The following is a 13,191-nucleotide window of genomic DNA, read 5'->3' as shown; positions in this document are numbered from 1 at the left end:
TCTTTCCCATGTAACGTCCTCAGTCTTATCAACCACTGATGGTTAAAGACATGATATAAATACTTTTTGAAACACTTTCTGAAGTAAAAAAAAGTTACATTTGTTGGTATCGTGAATGGTAGAATTGTCCTTTACTGCTCAAGTCACAAATTAAGTTCAAGAATAATCTGTAAGAAAAGCACAAATTCTTAATGACAAATGTTTTCCTTCATGGGAAATTTTCAGTATAAATATTTTGTAGTAATCACATGACAATAAGTCAACCCCATCTTTTCAGATGCCAGCCAAGTGACTCACATGATCAGTCAAATGACATATATCATCAGTAAACGTTTCCCTTCATACGGGGCCTGAGAGAGCACTTCAGTACCCTTGTCCTGAAATTTAAGCCGTTTCTGGAGTTGGCCTTCTTTTCAACTCATACGTAATCCCTCCGGTCGTATGCAGCAGCGACCGTGGAGCGGGGGGCTTGGTAAGACATCTGGGAGGGGCTGTATTTCTTCTCCCGAGGGGGACATGAACAGCAGAGCAGTGAGCCGCCCAGCAACAGGAGAGCAGCCGCAGCCAAGCCGATGTAGAGTGCAGCCCCCAGCTCCCTCCGCTGGGAATCAGACAGCAGTGGGTTATAGAAATCCCTGATGATGGTGTTGGCATTCCAGCACACAGGAATGAGCTGCATGAGGCTGGCAGCAACAAAGAGAACCCCGGCCAGGATGACCACCTTGGCCTTGGCCGTCTCGTCCTCGATACAGTTGGTGCACTGCGCTCCGACGATGAACACCAGCACGGCTACAACAATCAGCAGAATGGAGATGACGGTGAGAGCCCGGGCAGCCTGCAGGTCTGTGCTGAGCGCCAGCATGGAGTCGTAGATCTTACACTGCATCTGCCCCGTGCTCTGCACCACACAGCTCATCCACAAACCCTCCCACATGATCTGTGCTGTCACGATGTTGTAGCCGATGAAAGCCGTCACCCTCCACATGGGCAGAGCGCACGCGATGATGGCCAGCATACATCCCAGCACACCCAACACGATGCCTATGAGCTCCAGGCCGGCAGACATGGTTGCAGCTGCTCCCAGTCTCTGTGAGGACCCGTAGTGTGCTCAGCAATTGCTGGTTATGGAGCTGCATGTGTCAAAGCCTCAGAGCCAGCAATGTGGATCCACTACCTGACAGTATCCTTTGTACCCCAGATCAGGTAGAGAGGTGGAGTCCTCCAGAGCAGTGACATCACAAAGAGGAAGTCTTACACGCCCCTGACCTGTTCTTGCTCTGGTAAAAAAAAAAAAAGACACAGAAATGCTATGAATTAAGAGTTTTGAGGGAAGAATTAAAGAAACATGTTGGAGTTGTAAAGTATCTTAAACAAGTGTACTTAAACTTACTTAACTGTAATATTCTTTTAAAATAGCCTTTATTGGTTGTTGTTATTATCATTATTATTATTATTATTATTATTACTGTTGTTGTTGTTGTTGTTGCTTGCTGTTGTTGTTGTTGTTGTTTCAGGGGCCACAGCACCAGTGAGGTGTCTTGATAAGAAAGCATTAACTATTCAATAACTAACCAAAATAGAACTTTACAAAAAATGTATGAGAACTAATTTCCCAGAAAGACAATAAAAAATGATTATTGCATTCTCATTTATTTATTTATTTATTTATTTATTTACTGCATGTCTAAATGGTGGAACAGAAAGACAGTGCCTACAGATATTATGTAAAAAGTTATAATTGAGAAGACAATGGAAAAATCAGTCAGTGTTGCCAAGGCTTATATATCCCATCATCTGTGTCACTCTAGAGACTTGAAGAGAAAGACTAAAAGGAGTAGGTATCAGATATGTATAGTAGACCAACTCTTACAGTCATCAGGTCTGTATAGTAGACCAACTCCTACAGGCATCAGGTCTGTATAGTAGACCAACTCCTACAGGCATCAGGTCTGTATAGTAGACCAACTCCTACAGGCATCAGGTCTGTATAGTAGACCAGATCCTACAGGCATCAGGTCTGTATAGTAGACCAGATCCTACAGTCATCAAGTCTGTCCAGTAGACCATCTCCTACAGTCATCAAATATGTATGGTAGACCAACTCCTACAGTCATCAGGTCTGTATAATAGACCAACTCCTACAGTCATCAGGTCTGTACAATAGACCATCTCCTACAGTCATCAAATATGTGTGGTGGAGCAACTCCTACAGTCTTCAGGTCTGTATAGTAGACCAACTCCTACAGTCATCAGGTCTGTACAATAGACCATCTCCTACAGTCATCTCACAATTGTAAACTTGTAGCAATTTGCACAAATGGTATGAAAAGTTGTGGAAGATTAAGCTTAAGACTAGTGTTGGATATATTGGATTCCCTCTTGGTAAGGGTACACTGCTGACTGCTGACTGAGCTAATCATATGACAGACACAGGGTTAGCCAGTGAGGACAAAGTCAAAGTTGAATATGCATTCATTGTTTCTATTTTTATATTGTACATATACATATTTTATATTGTAAACCAGTCATGGTACAAAATGTCCATGTCAGGTCTAGACTGGCTCTCTGCCCATAGCTTGGTATGAACAGATTTGTATAAGCTATAAAGTTTAGCCATGGAGAGATTTTTCAACAGCCCAGTGCAAATTATAAGAGATGCATTCACTTTATGATACTTTTCCCACTTTTTGTTACAGTTTGTCCCTACCAGTAGTACAACTTTCCCCAGTATTAACATTGATTGTAGCATTGGAACTCTTTATATTTTACATCAATTGATAAAGTGTGTGGTGGTATAATTTTTGTCATAATATGTTATAAGAGATCTGAAATAAAAATTCTCAGAGCCATATGTTTTGAGACAAAATGTTTTTGCAGAAATTCCAAGTCTTCTCCTGTACAGCTTGTACACAGTGTGCGTTCTTTTGAGGGAGTCGAACTTCACTGAATTTCATGTTTACTCTTTTACAATGTGCCAGAGAAACACCCATCTAAAAATTCCTAAGATACATAAACTCATTATGAAACTCTAATCAGATCCAAAGAGTAACAGTTAAAACTACAAAGGGGACTGTGATTAGAAGGGAACCATGGAATAGCCATCCTCGTTAGATACCTGAGCTGAGTAAACAAATGATGTTCACTTCATTGCAAAATCGGGGGGGGAGTTATTTTCTAAATGACTGAGTACATTTTCTCCATGAGCCTATATGTAAATGTTCTGCTTACAGTTCAAGATTCCCTGAGTAACAGCTCAGGAACTTCCCTCTCCTGTCCTTAACTTGTGATTCCTGAGCCATGAGCCCTGTGAGTCGTCTGTGTTTGTGGATCTTACAGATGTTTGCTCATCATTTCAGTGCCCTTGGGGTTTAACTGCAGGGCGGGGCTTTAGATATGGCCCAGAAACTCAGATAATTCTTCCTTGACATTCCACAGGCCGGTGTTGAAAACCCCCAGCTGGTCTCCTCCCCACTACAGTGAAACAGTTTCATTGTCCAAGGGTGGTTTGGCTTTAGACTGGAGTCTCAACAAGGGCAAGATTCTTGTACAGAACGCTAACAGAGCTTTGAGAAGCAGATAGATAAGCTCAGCTCAGCACCTCATTCCTGAGGTCCTGTGGACCTCTCTCAGGCTGATTGGCCCCCCTATGCTCCTTTCTTCCTGCTAGTGCCCCATACAAAGACACAGAAATCTGTGAGCAGAATGTGATGGCATTCGTTAGTGATGATGGAATTGGAAGTATTTGTAATTCAGCAAATGTTTTGGAAAAAATATATATTAAAAATTTAAGACACTAACACCTAAATATCTAATTAAGACATTAGCATTTAACACCACAATCGTGGGAGTACCAGACTAGCATAAAACCGATAACCTTGTTTAGAAACCACCAATAAAAATATAACTAAAGTAAAGAATGGGTTATATGTTAAACGTTCAATTTAGTTGAATTACCAAATCAAAGTACTGTTATCTTTCAAATAAATATTTGTGGTGTCACCTTATCTTAAGTAGTAGTTTAAATATTAATGAATGTAACATAATGAATGAGTTGAGCTGCATGAGGGATTATTACATAATTAAATAACTATAAGTATCTCAAAAGTCTTTTTTAATAGTTTTAAAACAACAACCACTCATTTTAGGAAACATTTGTTTGTTATACTCTGATAGAGGATATTCTGAACAAATTTCTACTAAAATAAAAAATGAATTACACAAATACAGTTCTAATTGGTCTGAGTAAATTGTTTAAAAAGCAGTTTGTGTAATAATCAATTCTAAAACCATAGCCCCCCACACACACACACACCCACACACACACACACAGACACACACAAGAAGAAAAAAAAACAACCAAAAACAAAATTGCTGTACAGTTAATATGCAAACCACAACCAGAATATGTAGAACATAACCTTTACACGTAACTTTTAGATGTAACAAAACAAGAATATTTACTCAGTAGTTACAGTAACCCGTTTGCTTTATTTGGAAACACATCGATTTTCCAAGTGCGTTTTTTTTTTTTCTCTTTTTGGGTCAGTGTTATCAGTCTCTCAGTCTGATCAAAGCAAGTGCAAGGTTTCCAAAAGTCCCTCATACCAATACCATAATTCACACATAGTCTTTCCTGTCATAGCCGCTGGGTGCCACTGACCGCGTGGTGGAGTAGACCATCCTGCCTGCCGGACCGTACCTCTTTTCCTCTCGTGGGGGGCAGCTGCAGCACAGAATCACTCCCCCGATCAGTAGCAGAGCGGCAGACGCCCAGCCCAGGTACAGAGATGCGCCTATCTCCCTTTTCTGTGCCTCAGTAATGAGCGGGTTGTAGAAGTCCATGATGATCGCATGGGCCGACCAGGAGACAGGGATCAGCTGCATAACCGCAGCACAGACAAAAGTCGCACCGGCTGCAATCATCACCTTGGCCTTGGTCTGCTCCTCCTCTATGCAGTTAGTGCACTTGGCTCCTACAACAGACACTAAGACTCCCAGGACACCCAGCAAGATGGAGATCACGCAGAGGGCCCGGGCAGCCTGCAGGTCAGAGCTGAGCGCCAGCATGGAGTCGTAGACCTTACACTGCATCTGCCCCGTGCTCTGCACCACACAGCTCATCCAGATGCCCTCCCAGATGATCTGCGCCGTTACGATGTTTGAGCCGATGAAGGCCGTCACCCTCCACATGGGCAGGGCACAGGACACGATGCCAACGATCCATCCGAGAGACGCCAATGTGACGCCCAGGATCTCCAAACCCAGAGCCACCATTCTGTTCTCCTGAAAGCGTTACACTCGGAGGGAATCCAGTCCAGAAATGAAGGCACACAGTTCAGTTGCTGAAGGAGATTGTCAGCGGTGGCCCACTGCTTTATAACCATGTAATGTGGGGAAGGTGGAGTCTTGCCTGGATGAGCTCTCATGGGGATTGGTCAAACCTTTCAAAATAGCTTTTTTTCTAGAGTAACCTTGGCAAGGAAACATTTTAACAGCCTGCTCATGGTAGCTCTCACACAGAAGAAATAGTGAATTGATAACCAGGCTCAGGGGCACCTGGTTAAAAGATAACTGAAAGGTTATAATTAAACCACAAAACGCATGAAACCTCAGGAGACTCGTGTGACCTGGGGGTTCTGGGTCTGTAATTATGGACAAGAGCACATTTGCCACAGTATCACAGCTTTGGCCATAAACTACCATAATGTGAAGCAAACTCACCAACATCACACGAAGACCCTTGACACTATGTGATGACAAATTCTTTGGTTTCCTTAAAGGAAAGACTAATGGCTCACGCATTGAAGTAGAGTAATCAGTCAGTCACATGACCAAATGACCCCTGAAAGAAAACATCAACCGTTTGCTAGTGGTGGGGCAGTTTGCTTTTGTTTTTCTTTAAGTATCAGCCAACGGCAAACAGAAACTGCATCTGCCCTTTTTAGACATGATTAAGCTCACACACATACAGTAAATCCAGTTTTATGAGGTTGTTACTGACAGTGTAACCCTTTGCAATCTGGTCATTGTAGGTTTGAAGGCAGTCATTTCATGCTTGCTGTTAATAACTTCTTTGCTGGAACAGTGATAAAAATTAAGATAAGTAAGATTTTTTTCACACTCTTTTGTGCTCTAAAGGTATAAACTTAGAAAGTTAGAAAGAACGTAGAAAGTTAAAGCTGTCAGGTCATGTAAGCCTGAAAGGTGAATCATTGACTAAGTTTAACCAAAGTTCTGAACATTTTTTACAAGATTTTCAATCATGTTACATAAAGAACATTTTATCCACACAACATAAACACACAGCAGAAGCCCATATGAGATGTGATATGAAGAGCAGTGTTAAAGGAAGCTTTGTAATGTCTTCTATACAAGTCTGCAGTATTAAATTAAAATGCTAAACTAACAGTATAGCAGCTAACCCTTCAGAGCAGGTCATAGGTTTTAGCCTGGCTGTCTGCTGCTCACAGAGCAAAGGGCACTTCAAAATGTGCACTTTCTAGTGCAAAAGTCAGGATTAAATCTTAGACTGGACCCAAAGAACTGGACCCAAAATTGATTTTCATAGTCTCAACAGCAAATAATTTGAACATTTTGAACACTCAAACATGTTAGTTTTAATTTTATATCAAAGATTTAAATCTTTTCACGACTTTATCTTTGTGTACTAGAAGAGTATGGATGTGAATTTCCCTTTATCAAGCTCCACTTGCCAGTTCACTGCAGCGACAAGCACTGACACTTGATGTCACAGTTCTCAATACTTGGTGGCGCAGAGGGCATTTTTTTAGCTCTTGTTCATTTTCTCACAAATATTTTGTGAAGAATGATACATTTTGGTTTTGGCTTTGATCCATTTTTTGACTGTGTAAATATGTTTAAATATAGACATGGACATATTTGATAGATTTGGAACACAGCTCCAAAGCGGAACTCTAGTATCATTCTGTATGAATTTTCCCACATTGGCATTTTAATTGGCAACTTCATTTGGTGAATTTTGCGGCATGGTTTCCAGACCTCTCTGTATCATGTATCTGTATCTGTTGTTTTAAAGATAACAGTTGTGATATCAAGCAAATTCCTCAGCTTTCGAAACTGTAAAAGCTTTATTTTTCATTATGTTTTGTCTGGCATTTCCTCTTTGGCCAGTGTTTAAACATATATTCTTGTCATATATTACCCTGACCAAACAAAGGAATCCCACAGCAGTAAGGGTCTTGTGAGACTCATGAGTTTCACCAATGGGCCTATTGTGACCTCAGAACATTATCCACCTAGCAACAAGGCAGGCACTTTCATGTCAGAGTGGCAAGTTCCAGTTACTCCCCCTGAAATGAAGAGGAGACATAAAGGAGGGCCGAGGAGCCCAGAACAACGGCCCTGTTGTGCCTTGCTCATATCCACAGCTGAGCGAGGAGGCTCGTTTCGAGTGTCAAGCAGTCCCTTAAAAGCTTGGTTGATTTCAGACAAAGCAAGGGCACTCTGCAGTGAGCACCCCCCCCCCCCCTTCCAGTGTGGCCAGCACGGCGCCTGGGAAGTCTCAGATTTACAGTTTTATCCATGGTTGGGAATGATTGTCCGCCTTGACTTTTGGGGGGAAAAAACAAAGGGTTCTAGCAGAAATTCAGATGCTGATTGGTCTCTGATAAGAACTTTTATTTTCATACATTGTGTTTCATTGTTAAACCTTGCAGTGTCCATTCAGCCTTACAGATGCATTAACCTGCAATTAACCTGACAATTCCAATACATGCCATCCAGAAAATTATTAAATGAACATAGATTCTATGGTTTACTGCAAAATGGGTGACCATGCAGGCAACAGTTTCTGGGAGCTTGGTAAGTTTGTTCTTCCTTGTATGAAGTTTTAAATGTGGCACTTGGGAACGCTGCACAAGTTTCAGGTTGTGTCCAATCTAGTTGTGTTACAAAGGCCATTATGACACAACAATCTAGATGCGTTACAAAGGATGTTATAATACAATGTTCCCAGCTGAAAACATGTTTCTACACTTAAATATTAGGTTTATACCTGTAGCATGATGGCTGACTGAATTTACTCTACATAATTTCTATTCCAAAGACATTAGTTGTCCTGAATCATTACTGCGATGAAGTCATGTCTCAACACACATCTCTGGCCTGCCACTTGCTCTCATTTCTCTCCTCAACAAGGCAGCCCGTTCAAACGTAGTCCCGTCGGTCCTGTCCGATTGCAGGCAGGGACTTGACTGTAGAGTACTCCACACGAGGAGATGTGGGACTGCCCTGTGCTCGGGATAGGCAGGAGCAGGACAATATGACCCCGCCTAAGATCAGGAGACAGGAGGCGCCCCAGCCGAAATACAGCGAGTTCCCAAACTCCCGCTTCTGGGTCTCAAGCAGAAGTGGGTCGTGGAAGTCCATCACAATGGTGTTGGCCGTCCAGCACACAGCTACCAGCAACAGGAGTCCCCCGACTGCGAACGCCCCGCCTGCTGCCAGCATGATGCGCGGTTTGCTGGCCGGATCTGCCGTGCAGTTGGTGCACTTGGCGCCTGCAACGGCCAGCGTAATGCCCGCCACGCCGGCAAGCACGGCGATGACCGTCAAGGCCCGGGCAGCTTGCAGGTCCTGGGGCAGTCCCAGCATGGAGTCGTAGATGTGGCAGTGCATCTGTCCTGTGCTCTGCACCACGCAGCTCATCCACAGGCCCTCCCACACCACCTGCGTGATCACGATGTTCTGGCCCACGTACGCTGCCACTCGCCACATGGGCAGACAGCAGGCCACCATTACGCCCAGCCAGCCCGACACGCCTAGAATCATGCCCAGCACCTGCAGGCCGGCTGAAGCCATCGCGCCCCTTACTCTCGTCTCTGGAGTTCTGCGCACTGAGGTCCTCTCGTGTCCCGGACGCAGCCCTGAAGAACAGCCGTGCTATGAGATCTCTCTGGCTCTCTCTGGATGACGCTTTCTTAGAGGGAGAGAGGGAGGGAGGGAGGATGAGAGAGAAACAGATTCTGCGTTCTTTATACTGCTTAGAAGTTTGAAGGTGGAGTCAGACCATGATGGCATCATCTTTTCTCTGGTATAAGAGCAAAGAGAGTTTTTGTGTTCCCTTTTTGCCATAGTGTGGTACTAATAGAATTAAATTAATAGCATTATGCCATGTCTAGCACCTCCTGGCTAGTACTGAATCAGTCTGTTGATGCACTCTGTCTTTCTGAATTAAACAGAATGAAAGAACGTGAGATAAGCTATCTTGCTGGGTATTGTTAATACTTGTATGTGTTCCATAGATAAGCAGACCTGGATGGACAGGTTGTGTGTTTTTATCATTCTTTCTGGTGAAGCTAACAATAAGAGGCTAACAGCAAGGCTAAGATTTTGGTTAAAGTCTCCAGCAACTGAAATGACACTAAATCACCTTTTCTTCCACAGTCAATGCAGAAATGGTAAAGGTTGAATATCAGGACACCTGTGCATTTTTCTGCTGTTTGATATCTACCCTGTCATTAACAAGAGACACGGAGGGTTTTCATGTTGAAATGAGACCCCATTGCTCTTTTATGTGTTCAATTTTCCCCTTAACCTTGAGAACAGCCTGCTCAGTCCCCTTCTCAGTAAGACACACAGGACAGTTCCAGTCTTTGTCTAAGGAAGGAGCAAGATGTGTCACCTGATCTCAGCTCACCCCCCCCTCTGTAACGGTTTAGCCTCAACTAGCCAGACTCATAAGCTGAGGGTTTTATTGTGGCTGTCATTCAGTTCTTAATTCTTTCGCATTTGATGGACTGACTAAGATGACACTTAAAACTTTGATTCATTTAACCCTAACCCTAACTTAAACCCTTTTCCATATAGTAGGTCCCTATCATAAGAGGATGGTGAAACTGTGTGGTTGTGATTTTTTAAAAAGAGTTTAAGTTTAGGGTTTAGGTTAAACGATATTTGTAAAAAGCAACCTTGAGTTTGAGAAAGGTGCTATATAAATGCAAATAATAATAATAAAGTCACAGCTTTTTCAATTGCATCTTAATATGAAATAATTATTTCTGACACATTCCATAATCATACAGTTGTGTGCTGTCCTGGTTTGCTCGTGGAGTCTGTGAAGGAGGCCTTGTCTAGGATCTCTGTCACCCTCAACTTCATCACTTCTTCTCAGAGTTCTTTTCCTCCAATTACAGTTTCACATTCACTCACCAAAATCACATAACTGAACATGTAATCTGAACATGTAATGTTGGTTATTTAAACAAATGACTTATGTTTATTGGATGGCTGTTTTAAAATAGGGTATTAAATTCCTCTGGGCCCAAGCAAAGTAACTGAGACCTAAAAATGTCAGAAACAATCTCATTCAGTGATAGATACATCTTGTCACGTGCGTTTTGTGCTTATGTCTGGCCTCAGCAAAATATGCTATTATGAGTTTAAAAAAATTAATTTGTATATTATATTGTCATTATATTTTTTCTGTCTATGTTTAGCTGGTGCAGAATAAATTTTAAATCACAACAGCTGTGCTGATTGGTTGAAGAGCTCTGCACTTGGGAAGTAACACCAAGAGGTAGAATATGGAAAGTACAAGGTAAAGTCACAGGAACCGCCCCTTCACACACAATATAACCGCCCCTTCACACACAATATAACCGCCCCTTCACACACAATATAACCGCCCCTTCACACACACATTGGAACCGCCTCTTCACACACACTGGAATTGCCCCTTCTCACACAGTCTGGCTTTTTTTATATATCAGTAAAGGAAAGCTGATCTTTGTCCATAATATCAGTAACTGCCAAACACATTATGATTACAATTTATGACAAAAATGTGTAAAAAAAAAAAAAAAAAAAAAAAAAAAAAAAAAAAAAAAAAAAAAAGTTAGGAGTTAGTTAGTCAGTCAAGAAATTAATGAATATTTAGAATATTTGAGGTTAAGGCCGGAGGTTTTGTTTGGAAAAGATAAGATAAATTTATTGGTCACAGAAAAGTCACATTTTTTCTTTGTGAATTCTGGGTAAATCTCTAACAAACACTGACTCTGTGGGTAGAACAAATATTTGAAAGAATCATTGAGATTGGGTCACCTTTTGAAGTGACTAAAGAAAATAAAGTCAAATGTTATCAAATACTTATATTACTCTGATAAACTGAGTACAAGCCAAAATCTTTCTAACCCAGGCCAACGCCATTCAAATCCAGGCCAAAACAGTTCTAACCTAAGCCGAAAACCTTCTAGCTATCGAAGCTACGTTTCACGCAGGTTACACAGGTGTCTAGGTTAGACACCAGGGGTGTTTTCAGGAACACGCTTTTCACAGAGGATTTATAGACTGACAAAGGAAATCCATCCTTACTGGGGTGGTGAGGTGCATAACACCTCTGCCATCTGGATCTGCAGCATGTGTACTGGGTGTACAGGTGTACTGGGCTCGCTAAACAGCTATCATGCACAGGCTTGTGGAAACCTATGTGGGTGGTTTTCTTCAGCGTGGGAGCAGGAACTTGCAGGACCTGTCTTCTCAGGGCACGGGCGGCAGTTCATTAATGAGTATCAGGCCAGAGCCTGTCTCCTTACTGAGCGTTAGCTGGGGAGACACGGAGACAGAGCAGGTGTTCAGAATGCAGGGAGCCATGTGGCCCTGATGAGCTTTTCTGCTGCACTTTGTGTGGGCACACAGCAGGGACTGTCCTGGTCATTGTTGAGGTGTTGCCCTGCAGTTCCAATGCCCTTAGAATTCCAGTGCCTAATTCTGGTAACTCATATGTATAAAAATGAAATAAATTGATAAGAAAGAAATAGATAGTAAACAGTTACACTTTGAAAATACTTTATAGAAATACATCAAATATACAACATTATAAATTCTATATTTAACCTATGCGTCATGTATGTGGACTTTGTCATATTGAGCTATGCACAATCACTTTATATATTTAATATTAAGTTGCATATATTTGAATGTATTTCAATATTATTAGTTTAGTATATTAGTTTTATATTAGTTTAGTTATTATCTTAGTTTTTATATGAACAGCGTAAACTATATACTTTGACAAGTTATATATATTTACAATACACCTTTTATGAGTATTATTTGTATAATGAACACTGTTCATCATACTATTAATATAATTATTGGTTGTAGTGCTTTTATTAAAATGATTTCCTGAAATGCAAATTGTCACTATAAATCTAAGCTTGCAACGTGAGAAGGTCTATAATGGTACTTTTGTTCGAATGGTTATCCCTCAGGCAGAGTTCGTTTGGCTAATTAAATGAAGACTTCTCATTTCACATGTCAGTGACATTTAAAACCCTGCCGTTGTTTTTGTAATGGTGATATAGTAACATTACTAGCAAATCCTAGAAGGAATTTTGGTTTTAAATTTGTTCTGAACAAAAAGAAAAGCCCAGAGATAACAGTAAATACTCATGTGACAGGAAATATTCATGACATCACAAGGACTTTACAGGAAGTCTGTATATGGGCAATTGAGGATGCTCTCATGATGTGCTGAAACAGTCTGTCCTTTATCTTCTATTGTAGCTCTTTTTTAGAAACACAGTGATACGTGATGGCTACAATAATATCTCAGCTCAAACATGTGTGCTTTGGTCAGAGTTGTCCATGGGGTCTGTTTTTGAGTAGTTATCACTCTATGCTTTATTGCTGTTTGTGGTTAGGACAGGTTGAGTAATCAAAGTAGAAAAGAACGATGCCATGACACACCGACTTCACACACTGAAACCCTGCCCACTTTCTGAGGTAGAAACTTGTCACAGTTTCATTAAAAATGACAAAGTGCTGTGCTGAATCACAGAAAGTAATGTGTGTAACAATCCCTGTTATTCGTAACTATTATCCCTGTTGCTAGTGTCCTTAATAACTTATTAACTATTTTCCTTGTTTTTAGTAATTTTTCATTATTAGTAACTACTTTCCCTGTTTTTAGTTAGATATTCCTGTTTTAGTAACAATTTTCTGTTACTAGTAACTATTTTTTATTAGTAATGATTTTACCTCTTGCTAGTAACTATTTGCATGTTACTGATACCTATTTTACATTATTTTACATAACTATATCCCTTATTAGTAGTGACTGCTTTACCTGTGATTAATAAGCATTTTACCTGTTATTATTAACTATTGTCTCACTTATTCCTATTTTCCTTGTGATTAGTTACTAATTGA

At 41.1% G+C, this 13,191-nt stretch overlaps 3 protein-coding genes across 3 annotated transcripts; all 3 read right to left on the bottom strand.

Annotated features, from left to right (window-relative positions):
* Nucleotides 1–412: 412 nt before the first annotated feature.
* On the bottom strand, nt 413–1,289 carry LOC113590277 (claudin-3-like). Its single transcript, XM_027030328.2, has one exon. It carries the CDS (start codon nt 1,064–1,066, stop codon nt 419–421), a length of 648 nt encoding a protein of 215 aa, XP_026886129.2. The 5' UTR covers nt 1,067–1,289; the 3' UTR covers nt 413–418.
* A 2,805-nt stretch (nt 1,290–4,094) lies between these two features.
* Nucleotides 4,095–5,343, bottom strand: LOC113590278 (claudin-4-like). The gene has a single exon (XM_027030329.2). It carries the CDS (start codon nt 5,272–5,274, stop codon nt 4,618–4,620), a length of 657 nt encoding a protein of 218 aa, XP_026886130.2. The 5' UTR covers nt 5,275–5,343; the 3' UTR covers nt 4,095–4,617.
* Nucleotides 5,344–7,582: 2,239 nt separating this feature from the next.
* On the bottom strand, nt 7,583–8,957 carry LOC113590265 (claudin-9). Its single transcript, XM_027030315.2, has one exon. The coding sequence runs from the start codon at nt 8,839–8,841 to the stop codon at nt 8,188–8,190; it is 654 nt and encodes a 217-aa protein (XP_026886116.1). The 5' UTR covers nt 8,842–8,957; the 3' UTR covers nt 7,583–8,187.
* Between the last annotated feature and the right edge of the window lie 4,234 nt (nt 8,958–13,191).

The sequence above is a fragment of the Electrophorus electricus genome, chromosome 7 (genome assembly GCF_013358815.1).
Source record: "Electrophorus electricus isolate fEleEle1 chromosome 7, fEleEle1.pri, whole genome shotgun sequence".
Classification (NCBI taxonomy): Eukaryota; Metazoa; Chordata; class Actinopteri; order Gymnotiformes; family Gymnotidae; genus Electrophorus; species Electrophorus electricus.
This window is presented reverse-complemented; position numbering and strand designations above follow the sequence as displayed.